The sequence below is a fragment of the Cavia porcellus genome, unplaced genomic scaffold, assembly GCF_034190915.1.
Source record: "Cavia porcellus strain 051 isolate PalLab524CR breed Dunkin Hartley unplaced genomic scaffold, mCavPor4.1 scaffold_21, whole genome shotgun sequence".
Taxonomy (NCBI): Eukaryota; Metazoa; Chordata; class Mammalia; order Rodentia; family Caviidae; genus Cavia; species Cavia porcellus.
Window position 1 is genome coordinate 63,731,271 of NW_026947504.1, and position 26,949 is coordinate 63,758,219.

The following is a 26,949-nucleotide window of genomic DNA, read 5'->3' on the forward strand; positions in this document are numbered from 1 at the left end:
AGAAACACAGTGAGCAGAGGAGGAAATGAGGTGGTCTCTCCTTTTCCTAGGTTTAACTGTTTTGGGGCGTCCCAAAAACAAACAACAAAACAACACTTAACACTCTTCTAAATTTTCAGGTGCCAAACATTAAGAGTCACACTTTAATGGCACTTATAGTTCATTAGGACCTTCTGGGTACCACTTTAGCCAACAGCCCTATAAAAATATGCACCATCTTGCTTTGAAATTCAAACACAACCAAGTCAAGAAGAAAAGGAGATGACTTAATTTTTTTGTTCTTAAAACATTACTGATGTAAGTGATAAAGATGTGGGCCATGTTGATCTAGGGTAAATAAATATTTTAATCAAAGCTTAATCTCTTTGGGCTGAGGATATAACTCAGCAGAAAAGTGTGTGCTTAATTAGCATGTGTGAGGCCCTGGGTTCCATTCCTTTCATTAAATAAAGAAAACAAAATCCCTTCACTTTTAGGGATAAAGGCAGCTTGCTGAAAATTGCCCCCATCTGCTCCTGTATAACATAAATTCAGTGGTTTTTACTTTCTGGTTCTGGGGATGGAACTCACATTAAACAGTTACCCAACTGCAGAGCTGCACTCCTAGCCCAAATTCAGTAGCTCTACTCACTGGAAAGATCTAATAGGAGCCTAACAGCAACTCCTGGGCTCCATCGAGGACCCCAGGGCCTACAGTTCCCAGGGAAGTAGTTCTCAGAATGCTTGCCAGTGGAAACTACTGCTCTACTGAATAGACAAAAAGCATTTTTTCATAAAAAACCACCACACATACTCAAAGAAGACAGTGAATACTTTCTTTTACCCAAATGAAGTCCCCATCTCTATTTTGTCACAGCAACTCACTTTCTAGCAACCTTAAGAGACCTGGGCTCAGCACTTCCCAGTAGCCTTTGACTGTCCCTCCGCACTTGCTACTCAACAGCCAGTTCACAGGCAACACAGGCTATTTCTCTGTAACGTATCCCTGAGCCAGACACACCCCTCTCTGGCCACTAACAGCCTCCCAGGCATCCCAGCCTGAGACTCTTTCCTTGGCCCCAAATCACACCATGCTGCAGGTTAGCAGTCTTCTTGAAACACTGTTTGCACTAGGACTTTTAAACCTGCAGAGGCTTCCAAATCCAGACTCAGGATCTCAAGGCCTTCCAGAATTTGGCTTCCCTCGCGTCACTTTGGCCCACATGTCTGTTTGGACAAACAGATGTACTCCCTGGCCCTGTGTGTCATCAGAGCTTATGTGGCAATGTTCCCTCTTTCTCTCTGCTTACAAACCTGGCCCATTTGTTAAGGCTCAAGGTAAGAGGCTCTCACCCACCCTCCTGTCCACTCACTCCAGAGAGCTTTGAGGGTAAGGTTCAACAAGTCAGTAAGATTATAAGCTCCTGCAGGCCAGCTCATTAGCTTGTTTTTCTCTCTCTGAGCACACAACAGTGTAGCACTAAATGCAACTGTAAGTCATTTTGTCAGCTAACTAGGGAATATTCAACAACAGAGTATCTGATGAGTGAGTAAGACCCCACCAGCTGAAGGTTGGCAGTATCTATCTTCCACTGCCTCTGTAACTGACGATTCCTAACCAGGAGGGAAGATGCTCAGCATCTGACACAGCTCGTACAGGCTGACAGAATTGTTTTCATGGGTGGGCCACGTAATTTCACTGGCTTACTGGACGATGGCCCTCAGATTTTGAAAATCTATGAATACTAGACCTAGGGAAAGAGGTTATGCTGAACCACCGAGCAGTTTTGCGTTTGGAGCCACGCAGGGCTTGGTTACCATTCCAGCCATACTGCTGGGCCATAGGGCTGTGTGAATCTGACAACCTCGGGGAACCACACTTCCAAGTCTATCTCAGATCAGGACGCTGAGGGACTTAAATGATAAAATGTTAAGTGCCAAGTACAATGTCTGAAGTACATGAATAAAAGCTTAGCAACAGAGGTTTCTTAACATTCTTATTACTATCAAAGGATGAAATTAAAACAATTTAGTTTAATGACTTTAATTGGTTTTATTCTTCGCTGTTCTAGAATTGGATAACATTTCATTCCACAAAATAGAGTAAGTATTCAAACTGCTGAGAAAAGAAGGGCAGAAGAAAGCAGACATAAAAACGAAAACATAAGTGACCTGGTTATGTCAAAGCTACTTTCCTTGTAAAGAAGGAACAGGGAGACATATCAGGGAGAACGCTGACAGCTCAAGGCTGGGTTATGTCAGTGAGCCTTTTCTGTTGAAGGGTTAAGGAGCGGGAACTACATTATCATGCTGATCCAAACTGGGCAGGTGAGACCATCTGGCTGTTACCATCCTAATCTTGATTTCTTGGGTCAGATAAATAAGTTAACGAAGTGAAATTTAGCATGAGTGATTCCATTTTGATCTTTTAGTTTGGTCTGCTGGGGCCCAGTGCAGCTTAATCCAAAATAATGGCCTATAAGGATCAAGAAAACCAACAACAACAAATGCTGGAGAGGCTGTGGGGAAAAAGGAACTCTCCTGCACTGTTGGTGGGAGTGTAGACTGGTACAGCCTTTGTGGAGATCTGTCTGGAGGTTTCTCAAAAAGTTGGGATTGGAAATCCCATTTATTCCAGCTATTCCACTTCTAGGCATATTCCCAGAAGAACTGAAAGCATCATACCACAGGGATATATGTGCACCTATGTTTATAGCAGCACAATTTGTAATCGCCAGATCTTGGAAACAACCCAAGTGTCCATCAACTGAGGAATGGATAAAAAAGTTGTGGTATTTCTATACAATGGAGTATTATTCAGCTATAAAGAAGGATTGCATTGAGATATTTATCAATAAATGGGCGCAGCTTGAGACCATACTCATAAGTGAAATAAATCAATCTCGCATGTATGAATACCGAATAGTTTCCCTAATGTAAGTAATGATTCAAATATATAAAAATATGTGATAATCATGATTCCCCATTACGTGGCCTTGAAGCCTTATAAAATTTTCACTTATTAATTAGAAAGGCTTTACTCTGGGCTTTTTGATATGGAAATATTTGAAGCTATAGTATATGAAGTTTTATCCAAATATTTTAAGGAAAAAGACAGACACCATGGTAACTACTATTCTTTAAAAAAAATTATTTAGCTATTTCTTATGTTTATTTTAATTAAGGGAAAAACTTAAAAAATTAGGATATATAGTAGTAACTCTTTTTGATCTCCTATTAACTTGTTTTGAAGTCCTGTAATACTCCCAAGATCTTGTTTTGACTGATTAGACTCTGTTCCATTCTGTGCGACAGTAGCAAGTTTGAAGGTATAGGCAACTAATTTGAAGGCAATAAGATTCACAAAGATGCCCATTCTGGTTTGACTATTGTCTCCTTTGGAAGTCCTGCAATGTTCACAATGCCTAAGTTTTATTGGTCTTGTTCTCCACTGTTTTGTCCAACTTTATAATATCTAATGAGATAGACAATTCCTTTTAAGGAAACAAGAGACAATGTTGATAACCATTGTTGATGACCTTGTACTCTGTTCTACATCATGTGCTATGTCTATCCTTGGTTTGGACTTACAGCTTTGTTTTGCCATATTTGACTTTATTATCTCCCCCCCAAGAGAGTAATGAGAACTGAGGAGTAATAAAATCCAAAATGTGTAAATTTTGTTATAAAAAAGAGAGGGAGGGAAAAAAAAAAAAGAGCTCTAACGGATATAACAACAAGTGTGTTTAGGGATGTTAAATAGCTGACTATATTAATGTTTTTGGATCATTGAACACAGCTGTTTGCAGTCTCTCCGTTTGAATGTCTACTTTGTATTCTTTGATACTGTGATTTGAGCAACTATTTCCAAGATGATATTATGTAATCTATTAACAGGTGATTTCTTACTGTTATGTTTATTTTTTTTTTTTTGTAGTTCTGTATTATGTGTAACCTTACACTGCTTTGTCTTGTTTTGTGTTTTTCTCTTTTTCCTCTTAAATAAAAAAAAAAAAAAAAAAAAAAAAATAATGGCCTATAATTTTGTTTAATTCTACTACAAAGCATTTACTACAAAACACCTCTTTCATGATATATATTTTGAATGATAAATTCAGATTTGGCATATTATCTTTCTCTAAAAGAAACTCTTTGTGACATATTCATGGTTAGGTCAGTCAGCTAGATCCGACTCTAATGGAGTGCTTTACCCAAGAGCCTTGCCTGGGGGGAAATGGTGGACACTTCAGGACCGGGCTTCCTGACAAGTATGCGCTTTTCAACAAATACAGAAAAGGAAAGACAGAAGTGAAAGAAATTCACTGTTTTCAAAGGAAAGTACTTGCACCCCTATATTTTCATGACAAGTCTCTCACATCACACCTGAATGCGAGGGCAACAGTGTGACCCTCTCAGGGAGCCTGTGCAGGGAGAAGGATGCGCTCTGAGGCACAGGAGTTTGCAGAAACCAAGTTACTTCCATTCTTATAGTTGGTTTGATCATCTTTTTAAAGAAAAGAAAAAAGAGGGCACAGGATATGAGATAGCCATCATCTCACAGCTGTGGTGAAGAGGAACTGAAACAAGGTGCCCAGCAGAGTTGAGCAACAGAACAGCTTTCTGCAGCTAAAAGCACTTGACAGCTGCTGCAAAACTCCAAGGCCTCCCCCAGCGTGCTCATAATCCAGCTGGAGGGAGTCACATAGCTGTGGCCCTGCAAGCAATCTGCAAGTTACATCATCGCGGCACAGTCTGCCAGTGTTCCGGAGTGAAGGAAGGTGCCTGGGCACTAGTACAGTAAAGAGCTTACTGAGTCCCAAAGACCATTTTGCGCCTGTCAGGGATGGACTAAGAGCCAGTAAGGCAGAGAGGATGAGCCATGTGGGCAGAGGGGAGAAACAGCGAGGCTGGCAGGAGGTGCCCTGCTAAGGACATGGCAGGAGGGCACGGGAAGTGAGCCATGAGCTTTGTCAGGAACTGCAGGGCCTCTTAACTTAAAACGACTAAGTTCAGTCTTGATGTGAAGTTGTGGCAAGTGGGGAATAGTCCTGTGAACAGAGGCATGGAGAAGTAAAATGGTGTTCAGAGAGGACTGACCTGATGGCAGTCTGAGAAAGACCAGCCTAGGTGAGGGAGGCCACAGCAGGGCACCATCACCCCCAAATCACGTCACTTGGGAGGAATCAGGGTAGCCTGCGTACCACTGCAGAGGAAGGAGAGACGCCAGAGGCCTTGGCACGCCGGTCTAAGGAGCACCCGAGGCGGGGCTGGGGGCGCAGCTCAGTGGAGAGCACCGCCTGGCCTGCACGCACTGCGTTCCATCCCCACAACCACAAAAAGGCAGGAGGAAACCGCAGCCTGGCAGTGGCAAGGGAGGTGGCAGCGGAGCCGATCTGACAGTGGACGCGCTCAATGTACTGAAAAGTAAACAATAATACAAGGGGAAAAGGCCTTGGACATTTTAACCACCTGTGACGAAGGCCGCGTGGTCTTCCTGCAGGGAGGGGAGGCTAGGTAAACCTTAGCTAACTGCTCTGCTCTTCCTGTTTAAGCACTACAGAAAAGGACTTGTAGAATTTCTGAATAATTTCTGTGTACTTCGGAGACCTATTAAGACGAACGACAACCTTCTCATTGGTAATATTCTAAGTGTGACTGGAATACAACGATGTCCTGTGCAAAACAACTGAACGTGGGAAATCAAAGTAACTGAATTCTTGCATTCGCTTCTGAAGTGTTTGCCACAGGCCGCCCTGAAAGGGCGCAGACTTTGTCACCCAACACAGCAGCTAGTGACTCGGCAGGGCTGGGACAGGCAGAGCAGAGGGCCGCGGGGAGGCAGACACACGGAGGCTGGCGGTCCTGGACGGGCTCTGATGTTTAACCTGGCATGCCTGCCTCCGGAGGGCAGTCAGAGTGGGGCGCAGGCAGGGCTGCCTGCGGTGGCCGCCAGAGGAATGAGAGTGGGGACGGTGTAGAAGGAGCCTTCGGGCACAGGACGGGACCCAAGCAACTGACAAGAAACCTTGCCTCACCTTGAGTCATCGGTTAGTAAATCAGATTTCATACCAAGAAGCAAGTTTTAAAAATGGACTCTTCCAGACATACATGCAACTAAGCAATGACTATAAACTGAGCTAGGCTTTACTGCCGTCAGGATGTGTGGCATAGTTCATGCACTTTATGCCAATCTCAATGAGAAAAAATGACTACGTGTTCTTGGTAACAGAGTTTTGTGTCATCTGGATGGAAATGATCTGTGACAATCACACAGCTTAACGGTTGTGAAGGACTAGAAGTGAAAAAGCAGACAGTGAGAAAGCAGGCAAAATTAGAAAAGAACAGGAGGAGCTAGAAGCAACTTGTAAGGGGAAAGCATGGAGAAAACAATAATAACCGAAACATGAGGATTCCCAAGCCTGGTTTGGCAAAAGCCCAAAGTATTCCTGATAGCCTCGAAAAGTCACAGAATTCTTAAACTCAAAGCCAAACCAGTTTTACATCAATTTAATTAAAATATGCCTTTATGGAACTGTAAGAACAAAGACACAAATGCCAGTCAATCAAATACCAAAGTACAGTAATGAAATTTCAGAAATATTAGGAAGGACTAAGACATAAGACAATCATGTTCACTTTTAAAATAACTTCCACATAAACATAAATTACTGACAAACACTAAAGTTTTTCTTTATAAACAGACTTCTCTTGGAAAGATTTTAAAAGGTTTCTTGGGTTGTTTGAACAAAGAATTCAGTGCAGGAAGCTGCTTTGGGGAACTGGCATCTGAGTCCCAAAGCCTCACCCTGCGCCACCCCAACTTTAATCCTAGTGCTCATTAGGCAAGCTGCCCTGCCAGTCTCCGGAAGAGTGAGAAGAAGCCTCCTGATCGGGAAGGCACGACCTGTCTGCGAAGTTCAGTCACTGGAAAGGGTGGAGCGTGCAGAACAAGTTCTAGCACAAACCGAGTCTGAGATCAAGGTCCCATTTGTGCCGGTTCAGACATCATCACCCAAGAGCCCAGCCCTGAAAACTGACACAGTCAAGAACAGCACACGAAAACATTCACCCATGACTTTTACAGCCAAAATAATGTTTACATGGACAACAGCAAGTGCCTTCTTTACACTTAAAACTCAAAAATAAATGCAGTTTAAAAGACAGCTACAAATAATCTCAAGGTGTAGTTAAGCGACTTGGCACCTCCATGCCGTTTCTCTGCTTCTTTCTGCTCCCACCTCGATGCCTCATAATTTGTCCCCGTCTGAACTAGAATCCGTGCCATCACCCTGACCGGCAGGGAATCACGAGCGGCCACTGGTAGGAAGGGACGGCGGACTGTGTGAGCGGTTTTCGGTAAACGTGGAAGTGCCGTAAGAAACAGTGAAGAGCCATGTAAACACACGGTCTGTATCTGAATGTTACCTTCATTTATTCTTTAACTCTCTGTTGTTCGGGCTAAACACTAAGTGTCCCAGTCAGTGAACTGGCAGTCCTGAGAAAGACTTTTGTAGCTACTCAAAGCCACCAAACTGTTCCTTTCCCCTTAGCGAGGAATTCTTGCACAAAATAAGCAAATGGCAGGGCCACAGGCACCCACCTGTACTAGGTCCTTGGCTCCAATAACTTCCCTCCTCCAAAATTCATAAGGGGTCAAAAGTGTAAGATTTTTAATGAAAAAATAGTTTTCTAAAACTTATTCAGCCTACATTAAATAAAATTAATTGAGTTCACAATATATAAATGACAACTGAGGTGACTGAAAATGGTAATTTGGTTGTTAAGTATTTTAATAGAAAAATATAAAGAATTGCACTAAGTGCTAGGTAATCTATATACCAGTATATTTATTTTAAAATCAAATAGAATATGTGAAATAAAATAAAAATAGCAGTATTAATTTCTTGACTCAAGCCTGGTTTAAAAGAAATGATACTGAGATGTTTTTGTAACATTCGACTGTGTCAAGAAACGGATGAAAAGACAGCAACACCTCACATTTGAGAAATTCAGAAAGCTTTCAAAAATATTAAGATGATTTGGACATCATCTGGATAATTCTGGACATGCTAACTACTCAACCAAACTTTGTACACAGGTACATAAAACTAAGTCAATTCCCTAACCACTTTAGTCTTCCTCACGACAGCCTGGGGATTAAGGTTAAGAAACAATCTTGTCTTTTCAACTGGCAAGTTTCGTAAGTAGCAGAGGAACTGCTTTCACAGCCCACTCAAGGTGTTATCATTTTTCCAAGCCACAGAAGATAGACCTCAAAAAAAAAAAAGACGATTTGTGAGAAAGAATAATGTAGAATAGCTGTCAGACATTTAGTCACTGTACTATGCAGAGTAGCTACTGAAGGTATAAATGAAACCCAGGTCAGTGAAAATAGGGTATTTAACATGGTCAATCTCCCCACCAAGTCACAGGCCCACTTTTAGAAAGCAAGTAATACTCTGGTGGAAGATATTCTAATGCTAGCAGTAAATTCCCACAGTTCTGAATCTTGTCCAAGTCCTATTTAATCACCAGAGAATTATTATTTTGAGGTTATTTTGAAAATGAACATTACCTGTCCTTTTCCACAACGACAGGGGTCGGATAGGACTGGTTGCTTTTATTGCCAGTACCCAACTGGCCATAAGAATTTGCACCCCAAGCATACACTTGCCCTTCATCTGTTAATACTAATGTGTGTGCGTAGCCACAGGCAACCTGGAAGGACAAAAACAAATCCTCTCAGGCCTATGAATAGAAGAAAATGTTTCACAAAGTGGATTAAGAATCAAAAATGAAAGAAAGCAGAGGCAGCCTGCCTCAAACACCCTTCCAGCACGGGCATGGGCCATGGCGGCCAGGACCGCAGAGGCCCAGAGGCCCACGGCTGCCCACGCAGCTCCTTCAGCTCTCAGGTCCATCCTCTATGCTGGAAACCAAGGGGTGTGAGCTCAATATGCAACATAGGTACATCATGTTTTTGTTTCTGATTATTTAAGTAAAACGTGCAACACGAGAAACAGAGAAGTATAAATAGGAGGTACTTTCAAGATCAGAATTTCCAGTCTTCTCTTTATATACAGACATGGAAAGAAGCACCTACAAATTCTTTAAATGATACCATAAAAGCAGCTCTTTCTTGCTTCTTTTTTCTTACCATTAAACAGAGCACCCTCCCATATCATTAAAAATTCTTTCTAAACCCTGTTTTCATCATACAGACAGCATCACTTATCTAGTCATTTACTTACTGTTTTGTTAAACTCTGCTACATCTATTGTCTTTTTTGGTTGGTTTTATGATTTTTTTTTCCAGTTTGGCTTTTTGGTTGTATCTTCATAACTAATTCTGAGAGACTTTTTCTTTGGTTCCTTTGAATCATTCTCTAGCAGTAGAATTATAAGCCCAAGAGATTTTTAAAGGAATATTTTTAAAGTTCTTAACACGTACTGCCAAAGACCATCTGAGAACAGCTGTAATAAGTTACGTTCCAGCAGCTGTGTGTGCCAGTGCCCGAGAAGCAGAACTTTTCTGAACAGTTACAACTTAATTCAGGGAAAAGGTTTTAGCCTTTATTTCAGTGAGGAGAGCCAAGCATCTAAACTTGGCATCCTGCTCAGAAAACTGTTTTTAATACACTTCTACCTTTGTCACTGAAGATCTAAAAACATCCAACACAAATCAGCCGTGGACTTACCCGCTGCACACGAATGCCCTGCAAAGCTGCTACTCTACAAGGGGTTGGTTGGTTGCCACTGCTGCCAAGTCCCAGCTGCCCATTCCCATTGTAACCCCAGACATAGACCTGGAGACGATGAGAAAAAGAATGGTCATGAAACACAAATGAAACATGCCATGCTTGTGTCACACTGAAATGGCAAAAAGACTTTTAAACAAAATACAAAATAGCTGTCTCACCTCCCCTGTGTCCACCACTGCCATTGAGCACATCTGCCCACATGCTATGTTCACAACCACTTTATTCTGTAAGCAGCCAGTGACTCTTCGAGGAATCGCCTGATTAGCTGTGGATCCAGATCCTACCTGCCCAGAGTTGTTATAGCCCCAGGCAAACACCTATATGGAAGAGATTGAAGAGAGAAGTCTATTATAGTGTCTCAACTGGACAGTGCCACGTACTTACGGCCCATCCTTCCTCTCAAAGTGCTTCAGAACCTGAAATTCCTACAACACTGGCAAAGGTTTTATAAGAATCATTCATATACAGTGTATTCTTTTATAAAAATTAGGTTCTTGGTGTTATCTACACAAACAGTAATAATTACCACCGAATACCATACAACACATAAAAATATCTACTCTGCCCCAGCCATATTCTCCAGCACTTCAGGATTTGCCTTTTTGTAAATAATCCCTTTGGTATAGCAATATGGAAGGAATAAAACATTCTCTTACATTTTGCAGTGTTGGAAGTCCTTACTTCATGCAGATAAACTTCATAATATTAATATGACTACCAAGAACAATGCTGAATTTGATGATTATTTTAATCAAATGATCAAACATCCAGGTTGCTAAGGAATCTATACAATGTTACTTCAATCAATGAGCTTTATGTTATTCTCACCTCTCCATCAGATGTTAGCACCAAAGAATGGTAAGACCCACAGGCAACTTCAGTGACTTGTTTGTTTGACAAATTAGTAGAGATATGAGAGGGCACTAAACCATGATTAATTGTCCCATTCCCCAGCTGGCCATACGCATTATGACCCCAGGAAAAGACTTCTCCTTCTGAAAATAAAAAGAAAGATAACCAGCACTTAAAACATCTACTTCATTATATGAAGACATATATTATCATACTTGAACAAATGAAAATTAAAAATCTAGCTGCAAAGAACTAACCAACTTCTCTATTACACCAAATTCATTCCATGAAAGAAGTTATTTGGCAAGTATAAACAGACCCCTTCCCAAAGCAACATGATAAAATTAAAATGCATGTACTTAAAATAGTGGGGAGCTATACTTTTAATAAGCAACACCAAAGGCCAAATGTCGTCCCAGCAATTGGGAGGCAGACCCAGGAGGCCTGCTATGAGTTCCAGGCCAGCCTGAGTTACACAGTGAGGCCCTGTCTAAAACAAACAAAAAAAACATAAATAGCAGAGAAAAAGCTGCTAAAAATAATAGAGAAAGTCAAAAGACTACACTACAAGGCTCATTTATGGGTCTATTTCCCTTTCTGTAAAATAATTACTACTTTGTAAAGTCTTTTTTATTGTGTTATTTATTAACCAAAAAGCTCATAAAACATAAATGTACAATTTTACAAAATAAGTATAAAGCACACATCCATATACTATTACTTAGGTTAAAAAGTAAATCCCTCCCACAGCCTCTCCTATAGGCATTTCACATAAAGGAATTTAGTGTTTCCTGGTTTTGAACTCTGAACAAGTGGATTTCAGACGTATGCATCCATTTTATCTGTATTTTCCACTACATGTCTCTGTAGTACATACTGAATAATTTCTTCTGATCAATCTTCCAGTTTATTGATTTTTGTGATATTGAAATGGCTACAGAACTTGTCCACTGAATTTTCATTTTATCATTATATTGTTCATTTCAGTCTTTTTCAAAATTTCTATGATCTCTGTTATCTTTGAGCTCACTTTTTTTTTCTTTTCAAACAATAAACATGGCTGCCTTGTACATGGAGCCTGATAATTCCAATATATATGAGACAGAAGACAAATACTTGGACCTTTACCCCAACACAACTGTTTTCCAAAGTTCAATACTGACATGAACATGTTAAAGTAATTGCCTATTTATTAATGAACAAATAGACAATAATGTTAACATGTTCTTCTCTGTTTTGTCTATGAAGACCATCTTACCAATATTAGACAAATGTTTTATAAAAGCAATGCATTTTACTTTTCTGTTTTTTTCATACCATTTGAACAAATAAACTACTTACACTACAAAAAAAAATTCTAATATTTAATGTTTGCACTCAGTTGTCTGTTTGTGCTTGCTTTCATTTGTTAATAAAATCTCCTGGAAGCCATTGGTTTGAGTTCCTGCACTAACCCAGGAGATCAAACCAAACCAAACAGAAAATGTGATGTTTATCTGACCTGCTGGGGGGTAGGGGGTGAACCCTTGATCAGGCCACATAAAGGATCTCATTTAATCCTTACAGCTCACTGGAAGACTCATTCTAGTTTAGGAAATGAAGTACTGCCTAGAAAGGCAAATTATAGCACAATCTTTAACCCTGTAGTAATTTTGTCTTTGCTCACTCAAGGTGACTTGTTTGCTGTATACCTGGTTATCTTGGACACCGTGTGGGTACTGCTAAAGAAGCATTACCTATGGTGATCTCACCAGGCCTCTGATGGAAGTACCTTCCTCTAGAAAGAATCTGTACTAATATTTATCCTGTCCTTAAAGCACTTACTCACCAGGACCTCCAACAAATTCATGGCTTCAGATTTCTTGGACCCATCAAACGGATGTGAATTAAATCACACATACTACATGGTTAGAAACGCTCAGGAAGAGTGTTTCTTTCACTTATTTCTTTCTCCCTCCCTGCCTCGCTCAGAGGCAGGAATTCTGTTCAGTCTCCGGGATGTGGCTAATATTTTCCCAAGGAAGCAGCCTCGGTGGCTCCAGCCGAGTGTGCAGACTTCTGTCACAGACCTGCTCCCTGTTGTCTCCCTAGCCAGCCCAAACCGCAGTTCAGTGTCAGTGCCTAGCAAGACGCGGCTTCAAGTTCTCCTCTAACCTTACTTGATACTTTCTCCTAAATTTGGTTTGATAATTTCTTTCTCCTGGCTGGTGCTATATGAAAAAATTTTTTTTAATTTTTCTACACCTAGAATTGTTATTTTCAATGAAGTGATGGTCTGAATAATCTAACCTGCTATTATTACTAGAAACCAAAAGTGCCTAGAATATAGTTTTTAAATATCAAATTAATATATAAAGGAATATGTATAAAATTTATTTTCACTTCAAATACTAATGAAATGAATACCAACCTCAAAGAAAACTCTAAGGTATAAAAAAATCTAAAATTTCACTAGTTTGATTCACTCCTCATGAATCAGCCATGAGAATATTAAATTTCTTATACAACTGTAGACATTGATCTCCAATGTATAAAGCACACAATGCTGAAAGTTTGAGGGGATGTTGGAATCAAAGTTTTGTCTCTCACAGATCAGCAACCTAGAGTTCAAAATTAGGTTTCCCATGGTCCAGAGTGAGTATACTGTTCTTATAGAGTAATTACACCTATAAAGTAAAAACTGAAGGGTTTATTTGGCTTACTATACTTCCATTCATATATCTAAAATAATAACCCCTAATTCCATTTGCTATATTACATTATTCTGCTATTCAGATAGATTCATTTCATGTTGTTCAATGCATAGGCAGGTTCACATGGCACAGCCAGCAAGTGTTCCACGCTCAGAAAGCATATTCTCCATTTCAGGGGCAGCCCTAGTCTTGTTTCTCAACAAACAAAGTAGCAGCTAAAACTCTCTGTCAAGTCGAGTTCCTATTACCTGTTGTTGCAAGGACGATGTGTGGACCACTCCCATAGCTGAGGCAAGCTATCTTTTTGTCACTTAAAGAATCCAGTCTCCGAGGCTCAAGCGTGCTCTGGACATCACCTAACCCCAGACAGCCACTGCAGTTTGTGCCAAGCACAAAAATCTGTGAGAAAAACCACTACTGATTCAACCAGCTCTATTTATGTCAAGCCTATACATAACATTCAAACAGGCACAGTCTTCCTAAAACAAACTGGTTACTTATAAATATATCAGTTTTCCATGCTTTTAAAAATTTATCTTTATTCCTTATTTCTCCCCCAAGATCTTCCATTTAACAACTCTATTACTAAAAATATGGGTGACTACATTTTACTTCATTTGAATAATTACCTCATCATTCACTGTGGTGTATAACACCTCATTGCCAGCACTGCCAAAGACGCAAGCCTGACGGATCACTTGCAGTTCCTCCTCGGAACACAGCGAAAAAATTGGCCACTTCCCCACATCTAACATCTTCAAAGATGGCACGGTAGCCTGTACTGACTGAAAAAGAAAAAACCATGAAGATATGGAGACTCTTAATTAAAAAATACACTTTCTTTGCTCCTCTCACTTCTGCAGAAGAGGGCTGTCCTGGTCATGGAGGGACATGTGCTGTCTCCCAGGTCTCTCACCATGGCGAGAATTTCCCTTGTGCCGCTGGTTTCAATGCTGCTGTCATGAACACCAGGCACCAGAGACCTGGATGGGGTCAGTCTCACTTATTAATCTTCAAGGGCACACAAATCACCCAAGCCTGGACTTTGGTGAATTCACTGTTTAATAAATACTTTCAATACTGGCTTGTACCAAATGTAGCCACAGAAACTAGGTGGGTTATAAAAGCAAGAAACGAGAGATGGGGAGAAAGGAGTACTGGCATTTCATCTGCCGCCTAACTCTTGACAAAAGTTTGTAAAAGAATGATGCTGAACTTGACACCAGGGAAACGGTCCAATGTTTCATTTCCTGGGCAAGCTATATCTGACCTTCTTTATTCTTAACTCAGCTTTGGGATTGTTAGAAAGAAACTAGATATATAATGGTTTGCCAGGGTAGTAACAAATCAATAAAAATTAACTGTCTAACCATTCTGGGCACTGAAAGTCCAAAATCAAGGTTAGCTACTTTGGCTCTTCCTGAGGACTGAGAAGGGAAGATCTATTTCAGACTCCACTTCTTGGCTTGTCTGTTCATACCATACCCTGTATGTGTATCTCTGTGTCCAAATTTCCCTTTTTATACAGTCATACTGGATTAGGGCCCACCCTAATAACCTCATTTAACTAAAGCAGTTATATCTGCAGTGACCCTATTTATAAATATCTGCCATTCGTAGGTACTGGGTATTCAGACTTCAACACTGAAGTGTTCAGACTTCAATCTATATTTACAAACTCATAGCAGCAAATATTAAGATCATCAGTATCTATATTCCCCTAATATCAAATATGCACATTATAAAATTATTTTAAAAGCTTTTTATTATCTGTCACACTAGAGTCATTTTTATTTATACATTTCATAAACAGTCACTACGCCTATCAGATAGCAGGTTTAGTCACTAGCCATGAGTTCGTTATCCCTGAACTCATGTTTGTTTTAACAATCAAAGACTTTCTAAGGCTTCTGTTTCTCATCAGCTATTAAATCAGCATTACTAGAAATGAGTTCTGCTATGGAGTTGAGTGGACTAACTACTTATTTTCTATAGATCTAGAAGAGTATTTGTTCCTCCTGCGTTAGGAGTCAGGCAAAGATGTCTATGAGCACAAGTCTGCAATACTGCTCTTCCAAAGACCACATAACTGACTTGGAAGAGGCCCTGTCCTCAGACTCCTCAAATATGGTTCGCAAAGACACAGAGACAAAGTCAGTGTCCTCCACATCACTGGAGCCTCGAAGCGGGCTTACCGTGGGAAGTGTCAGTCTGAACGGGTGGCCTATTTCCAGTCACAGCTTTCCTTCCCATCTCGCCCTCTGGAACACCAGCTTCCAGGTCTGCCATCTCCTCTTAGCTCCAATGGTTTCCATTTCTGCTGCACTTAGGTCATATTATCAAACATTCCTCTAGCCACCAAGTTCTCAAACTTTTCAATTCCCTTCTGACCCACAGTCAACAATCCTTAACCTGCATCCACAGTAAGTTCTGCAGGGAGTAGATGATGACTAGGAAGCATCAAAAGCTGTTCCAAGGACAATAAACTTACAGCAGAAGAATGCAGGGCTACCATCTTTGTACTGAAATTATGTTATTCTTTGGTAACCACAAGACATTGGTACCAGGACATGCTCAAATACCAAAATCTGCAGATTCTAAAGTCACTTATGTAAAGTGGTACAGTATTTGCATAACATATAGACATTGTCCCACAGACTTAATCATCTCCAGATTCCTGACAGTATCAAGCACAACACAAATATTATGTAAATAGCTAATATACTGTATTTTTAGGGAATGACAAGAAAAAACCCATAAAAAAAAATGATCATCACAGATCTAATTACACAGCACATGAATGAGGCTTGAAGCACCCAGGGTTTTCTGGGGAGAGATTGAAGACTTCTAAGATGACAGGAGGCTGTTGTAGCAGGGGCAGCCTATACATCACTTCAGGGATTCAGTGGCATGTGGGAAATTCAAGTTTTTCTACTGAGAATTTTCTGGAGTTTCCCACCTTCAATGCTTTTAATCTGTAGTTGGTTAAATCTGTGCATGTGATGCAGTTACAGAGGGCCAACCATATAACTTTGATTCTGTCTTTTCAGAAACTTGTTCATGGAACTAGTTAATGGTGTGTGTGGCTAGAAAACATTCTGACCTTGCCCCCCAAGAAAGCAAAAGTAATTTCCCCATCAACTGCAGAACGGATAAAAAAGATATGGTACTTTCATGCAGTGGAAAGCTACCCAGCTATCAATTCAAACTTGTACAGGTGAACCCTAGCATAAGAAACAGAAGGAATTATTGGGATCCAAAAGCAAAATAGTCAATGTAAGAGCAAAGGGGAGGAAATGCCTACAAGGGGAAGGTGGAAACTACTGACAATTTCTTATTGTCTTAACTTGAACTCTTGCATTGTTTACACAATTCTGTATTGGCTTTGTTCTGTCTTATTAGATTTTATGCTATCAGATGGGAGGGGCAGCTATTTTGAATATAATGGGATATTTTATGGTAATCATTTGAAGTCATAATGCTTTTATTCATTGGTTTGGTTTTATTCTGTTTTGTTTGATTTTATTATATGTGATAGTATGAACAATTATTTTGAAGAAAATAAGACATTATGGCAACTATTGCTGATTTACTATCATCTTATTTTGAAGTCCTACTATGCTTTTGTTCTTCTGTTTTGATTGTTTCTACCTTGTTGTGTTTCATTTGATTTTATTATGTGTGATGGTATAAACAAATTTCTTAAGGAAAATGAGACAGTAGAGTAGCCATTGTTCACTTCCTGTTATTTGGTTTTGAAGTCCTGTAATTCTTTCATTCTTTTGAGTGGTTTTATACTATTTTGTTATATTTGTTATTAGTGTGTGTGAAGGTATGCTCAACTATTTCGAAGAAAAGAGACATGGTAGTACTGTTGCTGTCTTGTTGTGAAGTGCTATGTTGACTGCGTTGTTCTGTTCTGATTTGCTTTGTTCCGTTCTCTTTTGTTTTATTCTTTTAAAAATAAAAAAAATTTTAAAAGAAGAGAGAATTCTGAAGACGATTTTATAGAAAGGAAACCTGAAAACGCCAGAGACCGACGTAGTGCACTGAACAGTGACAACCCCCCCCCCCATCTAAGGTTTGTATCTAGCTGGAACCTCAGAAGGTATCTTTATTGCAAATCACGTTGTTTCAGATATAATGAACTAAAATGAAGTCATACAAGATTGCAGGGGGCCCTAAATCCAGTGACTAATGTCCTCAGAAGAGGGGGCCACACTGAGACACACAGGGAAGAGGGTCATATGACAGTGGGGGCAGATCATCAAGCCTCTTTCAGACAGGACGCAGGACATGGCAAGGACTGCCAGGAGCTGTCAGAAGCAGCTGGAATGTTATTCCCCATTCAGAAGGAGCACAGCCCTGCTTAACCTCCCATTTCAGACTTTCAGTCCCCAAAACTGTGAAAGAGTGAACTGTTGTTTTAAGTCACTTGGTTTGTAGCCATTTATTGCAGCAGCCCTAGGAAACTAAGGCAGAGGCGAAGCAGCTTGTCCTGCCAACAGCATCACCTGGGAGCTGGCAGCCGAGCCTGAACCAGGGCTGAGCTCCCAACCCCATACTCCTCCTCACAGGGAGTCAGAGAGCCTGTGCCAGAAAGGAAGCCTTCTATCTTTCTTTCAGGTAGCAAAAAAGCATGGGTTTTCTATTCAATTCTGAAGAATAATTACTGTTTCTGCAATTACGTTAACTATGAGTATATTTTATGAGTATCATTGAGTATTCATTGCAAGATAATCTTAATTTGAAATCTACAGTTTTTTAAAAAAATCTCACATATACAGGAAATTACAAGTATATAAAAGTATAAAATGGTGTCCCATTTTTATTGTATGTATATTTTTAAAACACAAAGACATTATATATTTTATACAAATCTAAGAATCCAAGAACTTTTTAAAAAAAATTTATTTCTTCTCTATCAGACATTTTGTTTACCAGAAGAAATCTGTCCAAAGCCCCTAGAGAGCTAAAGATTGTGTTATGTTAAATTTTATTCTAAGCGTCTATTTCAAATTACCTACCTCTTTATATGATGAAGCAATCATATTTTTAGGAGGTCTATTTTCTATTTTTTTGTTTTCCTTCTATAAATTTCAAGAAAAATAAACTTTGGAAAACAGCATCAAGTATCAAATGTGGATGTATAGATGTTTTAGTTCTTATGTATTATTTCTAATGTCCACAACAGTCAGGACATAGATACTACTATTCTCCTTTACATCTGAGAAAACTGAAGCAAAGAATGACTAATCCTACAAGATCGCTAGGTTTAAGGCAGCTGAGCCCAGTTTAAAGCCGAGACTTTAGTGAAAAGTTCACATAAAATGTTGTGATACTGACAGCCCGAGTGACTGTATGCATTTGCATCTGCAGGGCTTTGGCTGTTGTTTCCAGAGTCCCTGAAGAAAAGGGGAACAATTCCTGCTGTGTTTCATCTTCCACGGGCAAGCAGCTGGGAAGATGCAGTGACTGCTACCTCATTTTGTTTGTGTTTTGTTTTTTGAGACAGGATCTTACTATGTAGTCTAGGATGGCCTCAAACTTACTATATAGCCCAGGCTGGCCTTGAACCTATAGTGATCATCCTGCTTCATCTCCTAAGTGCTGGGTCATTTTTTATTTGCAAGCAGATTTCTGGATTTCAGCTTGCCCTGCTACGGAATCAGTGGTTTTCTCCTATACAAGATAGATGTCTCTCCTAGTTTATCAAAAAGAACAGTTTGTTTGATTATGTTTCATGCCTATTATCTTGTTTTGTTTTGTTTTGTTTTGGGGTACCGGGAATTGAACTCACGACCTCACATTTGCCAAGCTGGCACTTATGCCCCTGAGCTAAAACCCCAGCCCCTCATGCCTATATTTTGTAATCTGAACGACTACTTTTAAAATAACAATAGTAGTATGCTAACTAGGGTTAATTTACTACTTTTTTTTTTGAAATTCTGTATTATTTTTATCCTGTTTTTGTTTTTTAAAATAAAAAAAAATCAGTGGTTTTAAAGATGCCTAGAATCAGATTGTAAATATCTAATCAGCTTTTTTTTTTTTTTTTTGTCTTTTTCTTTTTTATCGGTACCAGGGATTGAACTCACGACTGCCTGCTTGCAAGACAGGCGCTTATGCCACTGAGCTAAATCCCCAGCCCCCCTAATCAGCTTTTAAACACTTGTCTCAAAGGCATCAGCTCTGAAGTTTCATCCTGGCCCACTTGCACTACTGACTCTACCGACTACTTGAATTCCAACTATGTGGGTGTTCAACATAATCTGCAATCTGGACATTATTAAAGTATAGTACTGTTTAGGGGAATTTGACCTGATAGCATCACTGAATTAAAGTTATAAAAATGAAATATAATCATTCTTTTCAGGAGGTCACAACAGAATGAAAACAAATAATAACAAACCTAAAACACTAGAAATGTGACTATTTTGCTTTTCAGAATTTGTCAGAAGGCTGACTACTGGAGTGTCATCAAACACTCATTTTTTTAAGTCTATGGAGCACCACTACGGAGAGAACTGGTGACTTCATTTGTAAAAATGAAATAAATGAGTCTTGTGTGATTACAGGATCCCTGCACATTCACAAGACAATGTACCAGGATTCACCACACAGTTCTTGTGGGAGTCTCAGTCACCTGACAGTTACTGTGCAGACCAGCAGTCTCTGCAGACCCCTAAACATTCTGTGGCTGCATATCAGGAAGGGACTGGCTGAGCAAGAGCTGGGGATGTATAATGGACAGATCCATAGGTGTAAACAAGCACCACCACTACATGTGGCCCATTTCTCTTACCTGTTGCTGGCATCTGAGATATGCAAAGTAGTGAGATTTTATATTATCTGAAGGAAAATATAATAAAAGAAATACATTGTCCATAAAATTAGAGACCTTCTTAGTCCTTTGAGTATGATCCCTGTACTACCAGGCTTTGCATCAATATGAGAAATCCTGTGGATGGCTGTATTTCACTTAATTATAGACTTCTGTCCAGTTGTCACAATTCAACTCTAAAGATGGCTAGTTATAAAGAATAATTATATGTTGAGCATGCCTACCAAACGAATTTCTTAAAAAAGAAAAGAAAAAGGTAATGCCTAGCCTTTTGAGGATTTCCTAGCAATATACACTTTAGATGTAACAAGATAGTAATTTCACTGCTGACTCTGCAAATCCTTTCTTTTATTTTGTGAAATCCATCCTTCCCAAAAAAACACAGATTATTCTATTAAATTTTGTAAGTCTGCCAAGTCCTGTCAGTATTTTCATAAGCTACTTTTGAAGCTTTCAACAAGGGCTACAAATCAACTCTTAGCCTACATATGGTAATGCTGTAGTTTACTTTCAGAAGCTCTGCCATCTTCATACAATATGCTGGGTTTGTGTAATTAATTTGCATTTTGTATTGATTTTGACTTATAAAAGAGTGGAAAATTGACAAATGAAAGTGATGATCAATATTAAGTTGTTTAATGGTGATAAGCACAGATTTTATAAATTTAATAACATATTACCAGGTGGAAATCAATAGGCATGCTGAAAGAAGTGGAACTTTTAATAGCAAATGAACACTACTTGGCCTTAAGCTGTTGACTCCATATTCAGATGTGACGCAAAAGTACGATGAACTGGGAACTCACCTTCTAAGATTATGTGTCTTAGGACTTTTTAAAAGTCTCTGAGAAGGATCTAAGTATTGCTTATCTCAGAGTCTTTTGTACAATAGCATCATCTGCGACAGGAGGCCTATGTGCCTCAATGTCACTGTCCCCAGGAACCCCTTTTTTACCCCTCAACACTTATCAGTTCCCAGCTGGCCCCTTCAGAATCTACATCCTCAGAGTAATTATCAGTTGGCATCTCAGGCACTACACTGTGAGCCCAAAGGAAGATTCTATCTCAGTGATCTTCCTAGGAAGGGACTAAAAGATCCCTGATGAAGTATGTTTCATGCAACACAATGCACATGCTCCAGGGGCATGATTCTGTCTAACCTTGTCACTGTCTCCACAGAAAAGAGGAAGTTCTTCTTCCATATGGCCTCAGTCCTGTGCAGTCCCTGAGGAAAGAGTATGTGGTAGAATCAGGACCACATATGCTGGGTGAACAGGCAGGATAAAATGACTTGATTTCTAAGTTATGCAAGGTGGTGTGCGCCTGTAGTCTCAACACTTGGGAGGCTGAGACAGATGGATCATTTGAACTCAAGAACTTAAATCAGTCCAGGCAACACAGTGAGATCCCCATCTCAAAAAAGAAAAAAGAAAAATCACCTCTACTCAACAGGCAAAATAAGCTCAGATATCGTGAAAAGAATACAAGGGAATTAAGGTTTAGGCTCAGGAGTTAAACATCTGTAAGAGCCACAAGGTGTTGTCACTATTATGGACTCTTATAGAAAACATTCTGCAGAGCGCTAACAAGTAATACTAGAAAAGCTGTAGGTTCTCATATTGACAAGAAAATGAATAGAAAACATTTATTTCAGAGTTAACTTCCTCTGGATAAGGGAAAATAAATTTTAGACCTTGGTCAAATTTTCTATGGGATTGTAAAGTTCCAAATCACTGTGAAGAGCAGATTTATCAATTCTAAGATCCACTGAAGAATGTTATGATTTGTTAAGCTGGAAAAAAAACCGGAGAAACCAATGAAAAGGATGAAAGGATGAACATGGCTTTCTTATCCTAAACTTTAATCAAATAGGCCTGGAACAACAGCCAGCAGGGACGTAGCAACAGCACTGAATGTTACCGCTTCAATAACCATCTCCAGTGACTCCCTGCTACCATGAAGAAGTGACATCGGGGGCGGAAGTGGCATTGGAGCAGCCCTAGCAGACAATGTGCGGTGTCTGTGCGTTGCAGTTCAATCATTACCCAACTATCTCAAATATAAGTATAAATAAAATATTATCTTCTAAAAATTTAAATAAAACTATATTTAATAATGTTGATTTTTAAAATTTATTAGGCTGATTCCTTATTATTGAAATATAATCCATATTTCAAGTATTAACATTGGAACATTTTATCTGATACTTGCTAGAATAGTGAACCTTATACTTGGACAGATAAAAGATTAAAAAAAAAACGAGGTTGTCTTAACAAAGTTCCTTATCAATATTTTATGTGCCCCTAAGGATCTGAGTAAATTTTTCCTCAGCTATGTTTCTAGAATTTAAGAATAATGTATTCAAAATAACTGTAATTCAAACTAGGTTATTAGTAGCAAACCATTACTTTGAGTATTTGGAAGCAAGTCAAAAAAGACACACTTATTGTTTTCAAAAGGGTTAGAACTTGTTAAACAAAACTTGATCTGATTGGCAATATGGAAAGACAGTCTGTCATATTTAATTAATTCTATACATCATACCATTTTAGCAATTCTGTTAAAATCCCAATTTTCACTAAAACAGCATAACTGTCACTGAACTTTACACTGACATGGCCGATTCCAAATAACATGAACTCTTCTTCCTTTGCATTTCCATAGAACTTTTTGACTTCATTATTAACTTCATTAATACTGTTAATGTATAATCTCTTTGAATAAAGGACCACGAGTCATTTGCTGCCATAATCATCACAGCATACAATGAAAGCATTCTTAGGTTCTGATTTTTTGCACACTTAGGTTCTAATTTGTGTGAAGACTGCACACTCGAGATTCCTTTGAGTTTGTTGAATGTGTTGGAGGCAGGTGTTGGGGATCAAATTCAAGGCTTAATATATGTTGACCAACTATTCTATCACTGAGCCACACCTCCAGGCCAAGGATTTCTTTTTTGCCTCACCTGAACTGAAAATACCTTCTGCATGTCTGCCTCCAACATCAATGTAACAAAAAATACGACAGGAAACAGAGAGGACTGGGGGTACGGTAGCTCAGTGGCAGAGTTCTTGGCTACCATGTATGAGGCCCCGCTTCAGTCTTTCATAATTCAATCCTGGCTCCACAAAACATGGGGTTGGAGGAAGGAGAAGGGGAAAAAAAGAAGTGGAAGGAGAAGAATGAAGCAAAGGAATTCCAAAGCAAAAAGAAAAAGGCAATAACGAGTAAAGAGTAAGAGGAACCAAAGTAAAGAGTTTCTTTGCACTTAAACTCCTCTGTTCCTAGTAGAAGGAAGCGTACTAATAATGGGCTAAGACAGGGACCATTAATCCTGAGTTTTAAAGTGGGGAAATAAATGACTCTTTCATGTATTTGATCAATTTCAAGTATAATAAATTCTTCTAAAACTAGAATGGTGGCCATTGTATTTATTTGATCATGTTAAAACAGAACTACATGTGTCACATAGAAATTACCACATGCAAAAAAATGACTTCTATAAGATTTAATTAGCACTAGGTATAAGATTAACATAACCATGTTTGTAGATCACGAAGTCCAAGACTTAAAATTAACAAAGGATTAATTACTATTGTATGACACTAAAAAAAGGTGCTGATTTCTCCAGCTTTGTAGAAAATTGTTGGGTTTTTTTTTTCTTCTTCTATGATTCCAATGTGATACATACATAGTAAAAAATCTAGTTTCTCCAATTTGCTCTATTGCATAGATACTGTTTTTGGAAACTATAGTTTTCTCACTTTGTTATTTATGTGATTTCATCCAATTATTATCATCAATATTGTAACAGAATACTGACATATAGTTTTTAAAAACCCACAAAGACATGCAGAAAAACACATCCATGATGTGATAAAAATATATTCTAAACAATAACAGCAAAAGTTAAATAGTTAACCTCTGCCAGGCAGTAAGTGCCTGACAGTATCTCATTTAATCTTAAAACAGCTAAATGAACAATCAGAAGTATGAGATATAATTATTACTTACATTTATGAACATGTTTTCAATAAATCAACCAACAGTCACCAGCCAATTAGGATAAGGTCCAAGATTGATTCCAAAACCCCTGTTATTAGACCTTCTACTGTATAGCACGGATATTTTACGTGTTTCCTGTCTACATTCCAAATAAAATTATTTTGATTTGCTTGGAATGTTCCCTCCAAAAATATTTGTATCTGACTGTTTTATATTTCTGAAGCCTGGTATTTCATCATCAGTATTCCTGTTCCTGGTAGGTCCTTGTAAAGCTGAATTCTACAACAAGGTTAATGAATGAAAATACAAAAATAAATTGTCACAGGAGCACAAAGTATATGCTATCTTGCTATTTAACAATCTATTATTTTTCTGATAAAGTGTTTTGGAACTATCAATTCTATTATGGAAAAAAACTGCACTGCTCATTGAGAGGTGCTCAATTATAAGAATAATAAAATTCTGAAGTTAACTCTTGGATATGGCAATGCCAAAGATAAAAGACCCCATGTAATTCTACTAATGAATTTGTATGCTACAATTTTTCTAATGGTAAGACAATTTTCAAGACTTTAAGCTTAAATTCATAATCTATGAATGAGGAGATTAAAGTTATTCAGTTTTCAAAAAAATCTTTGAATCAGAATATTACCATTTTGATTTTGTCTTTACTGTGGACACAAAAGTTTAATAAAATTTGATAATTCATAAATCCTAATTTCTTTGCCATCTCTAAAATAAAATGTTATCAATAACAAAAATAGTATTTTAAATGTCATGGAAGAAAAATCCAAAATAGAGAAAAAAAACCCTTTAATGTTATTATAATAGGCAAAAATGTGTTTCTTATTTCTGGTCTATATCTGCTCACAAACTTCCCTTTTACAAACAGTAGGGCAACATTTCTTGAAGACCAAGGGCAGAGGCTGGCAGTTGTAGTAGCATGATTTTGTAATGTTGATATCACAGAATAAGATCATTCCATAGGATTTTACTACAGTATGATAGTAATATCATCTCATTATCCTACTATATATTACTTCACTGTTTTATTCCCTACCTGTTGGTTTTGGGATATATTACTTGGCTCATGTGCATGGTTACTCATATTAAAAGTTGTTTGTTAAAAAACAAACAAAACTTCTTTGTGCTTTGCACGAATAGCTTCTTATATATTTCTTGATTCTGTTTAAAAATAATAAAATGCTATTACAGAATCTTACTGTATTGCAATGCAGATAAAAGGGGGGGGGGATAAAGGATGCTTACCCCAAGCAGAAACAGCAATTACTGGTCTTTCTTTCAAGACTCTGAATTGGCATTACAGAGCCAGTATTTTTCAAGAGTAATTTTGCAGAACCACATGTCTACCAAGTAAGATTATGTCTGTATAACATTTTTTAGTGGTTTTTTTTGGGAGGGGGTACCCGTAATTGAACTCAGGACCTTGTACTTGCCAGGCAGGTGCTGTACCACTGAGCCAAATCCCTGACCCTGAATGACATTTCTTATTCCAGATGTTTTCCTAAACTTATATAGTTCAATAATTTATTTCCAAATTACTCCTGATAGGGAGATATAATTCTATTTGAGCACATTACAAGAGTTTATCCTTTAACAACTACATAGTTGAAGACTAGCACATAAGAAAATAGTCTTGGGCTGGGGATTTAGCTCAGCGGCATAAGCGCCTGCCTTGTAAGCAGGCAGTCGTGAGTTCAATCCCTGGTACCGATAAAAATGAAAAAGACAAAAAAAAAATGCAAAAAAAAAAAAAAAAAGAAAATAGTCTTTTAACAATGTGGCAAATAGGGACTGGAGGTCTAGCTCAGCGGCATAAGCTTTCGCCTGCCTTGAAAGCAACAGTCGTGAGTTCGATCCCCGGTACCGATAAAAAGGAAAAAACAAAAAAGAAAACAAACAAACAAAAAAAAACAATGTGGCAAATATATCCATTCCTAATCCACAAAAGTCAAGTAATTCATTTCCCTGTACAAGCATAAAACTGGCAGCCTGTACCACAGTTTGGTAAAGTAATTCATACTAATCAGTGTGTCTGTTGCACAATGTGCCATATTACTTGGTAATACCTCTGACCTGGAAAAGAAGTTAAGCTGATTACAGGACATACATTCACTTGCCTAATTCATTCAATAAATATTGACTTTTGTCTGAGGTAGGCACTGAGTGGAAAGCAAATATGTAAAACAGAAAATACAACAATGTGGAGCAAAGGAATATGAGCTTGTAGATCCTTGTGTATACATTACTGCAACCCAATACTGGGCACTTAGAGCTGATATTTTCAGTTAATCAAGTTTCTAAATGATGATAGGCCTGTTTTTTAGACATGCTCCCATAAAAAAAAAGGAATTTCTGCAGAGAAATACCACTGTTAGTTATTTTGAAATTCAATATGATAATATGAGGGTCACCTCTTAAAGCCTTGTTTGAGAAACATTTCTTTTTAAGAAAACTTTTCTTGGGCTGGCAATGTAGCTCAGTGGTAGGGTACTTGCTTAGCATGCATAAGACTGGATTCAACCCTCAATGATGGAGGAAAACAAAAACCTTAATGCTACTTAATAGTTCTTCTACTTGGGCAATATACTAACTGATGTATGATGCTTGTCTAATCAAACAGAAACTGAAACTTAAAGAAAATCAATGTCTTTAGGACACCATCATATGATTTGCAGCACGAATGATAGTTCCCAAGTATATGCTTTGATGAGCTATTACCATTAATAGCCTTTTTAGTGCCATTCTTAAGTTTCAGGTAATATAAACATAAAATAAAATAGAATCTCAAAGGT

General features: G+C 38.5%; 1 protein-coding gene across 7 annotated transcripts in view; it reads right to left on the reverse strand.

Annotated features, from left to right (window-relative positions):
• Rcbtb2 (RCC1 and BTB domain containing protein 2) overlaps window positions 1–26,949 on the reverse strand; it is a 46,374-nt gene that overhangs the window by 14,330 nt on the left and 5,095 nt on the right. For 4 of the 7 annotated variants that reach the window (XM_005007071.4, XM_005007072.4, XM_063232786.1 and 1 more), the window contains exons 2-7: window positions 13,914–14,069; window positions 13,533–13,683; window positions 10,568–10,734; window positions 9,898–10,056; window positions 9,677–9,784; window positions 8,555–8,697 (exon numbers count right to left, since the gene is read on the reverse strand). In XM_005007071.4, coding sequence (XP_005007128.1) covers window positions 8,555–8,697; window positions 9,677–9,784; window positions 9,898–10,056; window positions 10,568–10,734; window positions 13,533–13,683; window positions 13,914–14,039 — 854 coding nt within the window. In that variant the 5' untranslated portion in view covers window positions 14,040–14,069. Of the gene's footprint in view, window positions 1–8,554; window positions 8,698–9,676; window positions 9,785–9,897; window positions 10,057–10,567; window positions 10,735–13,532; window positions 13,684–13,913; window positions 14,070–21,288; window positions 21,354–26,949 lie in introns of those variants that run through there. The other 3 variants (XM_013140970.3, XM_063232787.1, XM_063232788.1) reach the window with 3 other exon arrangements.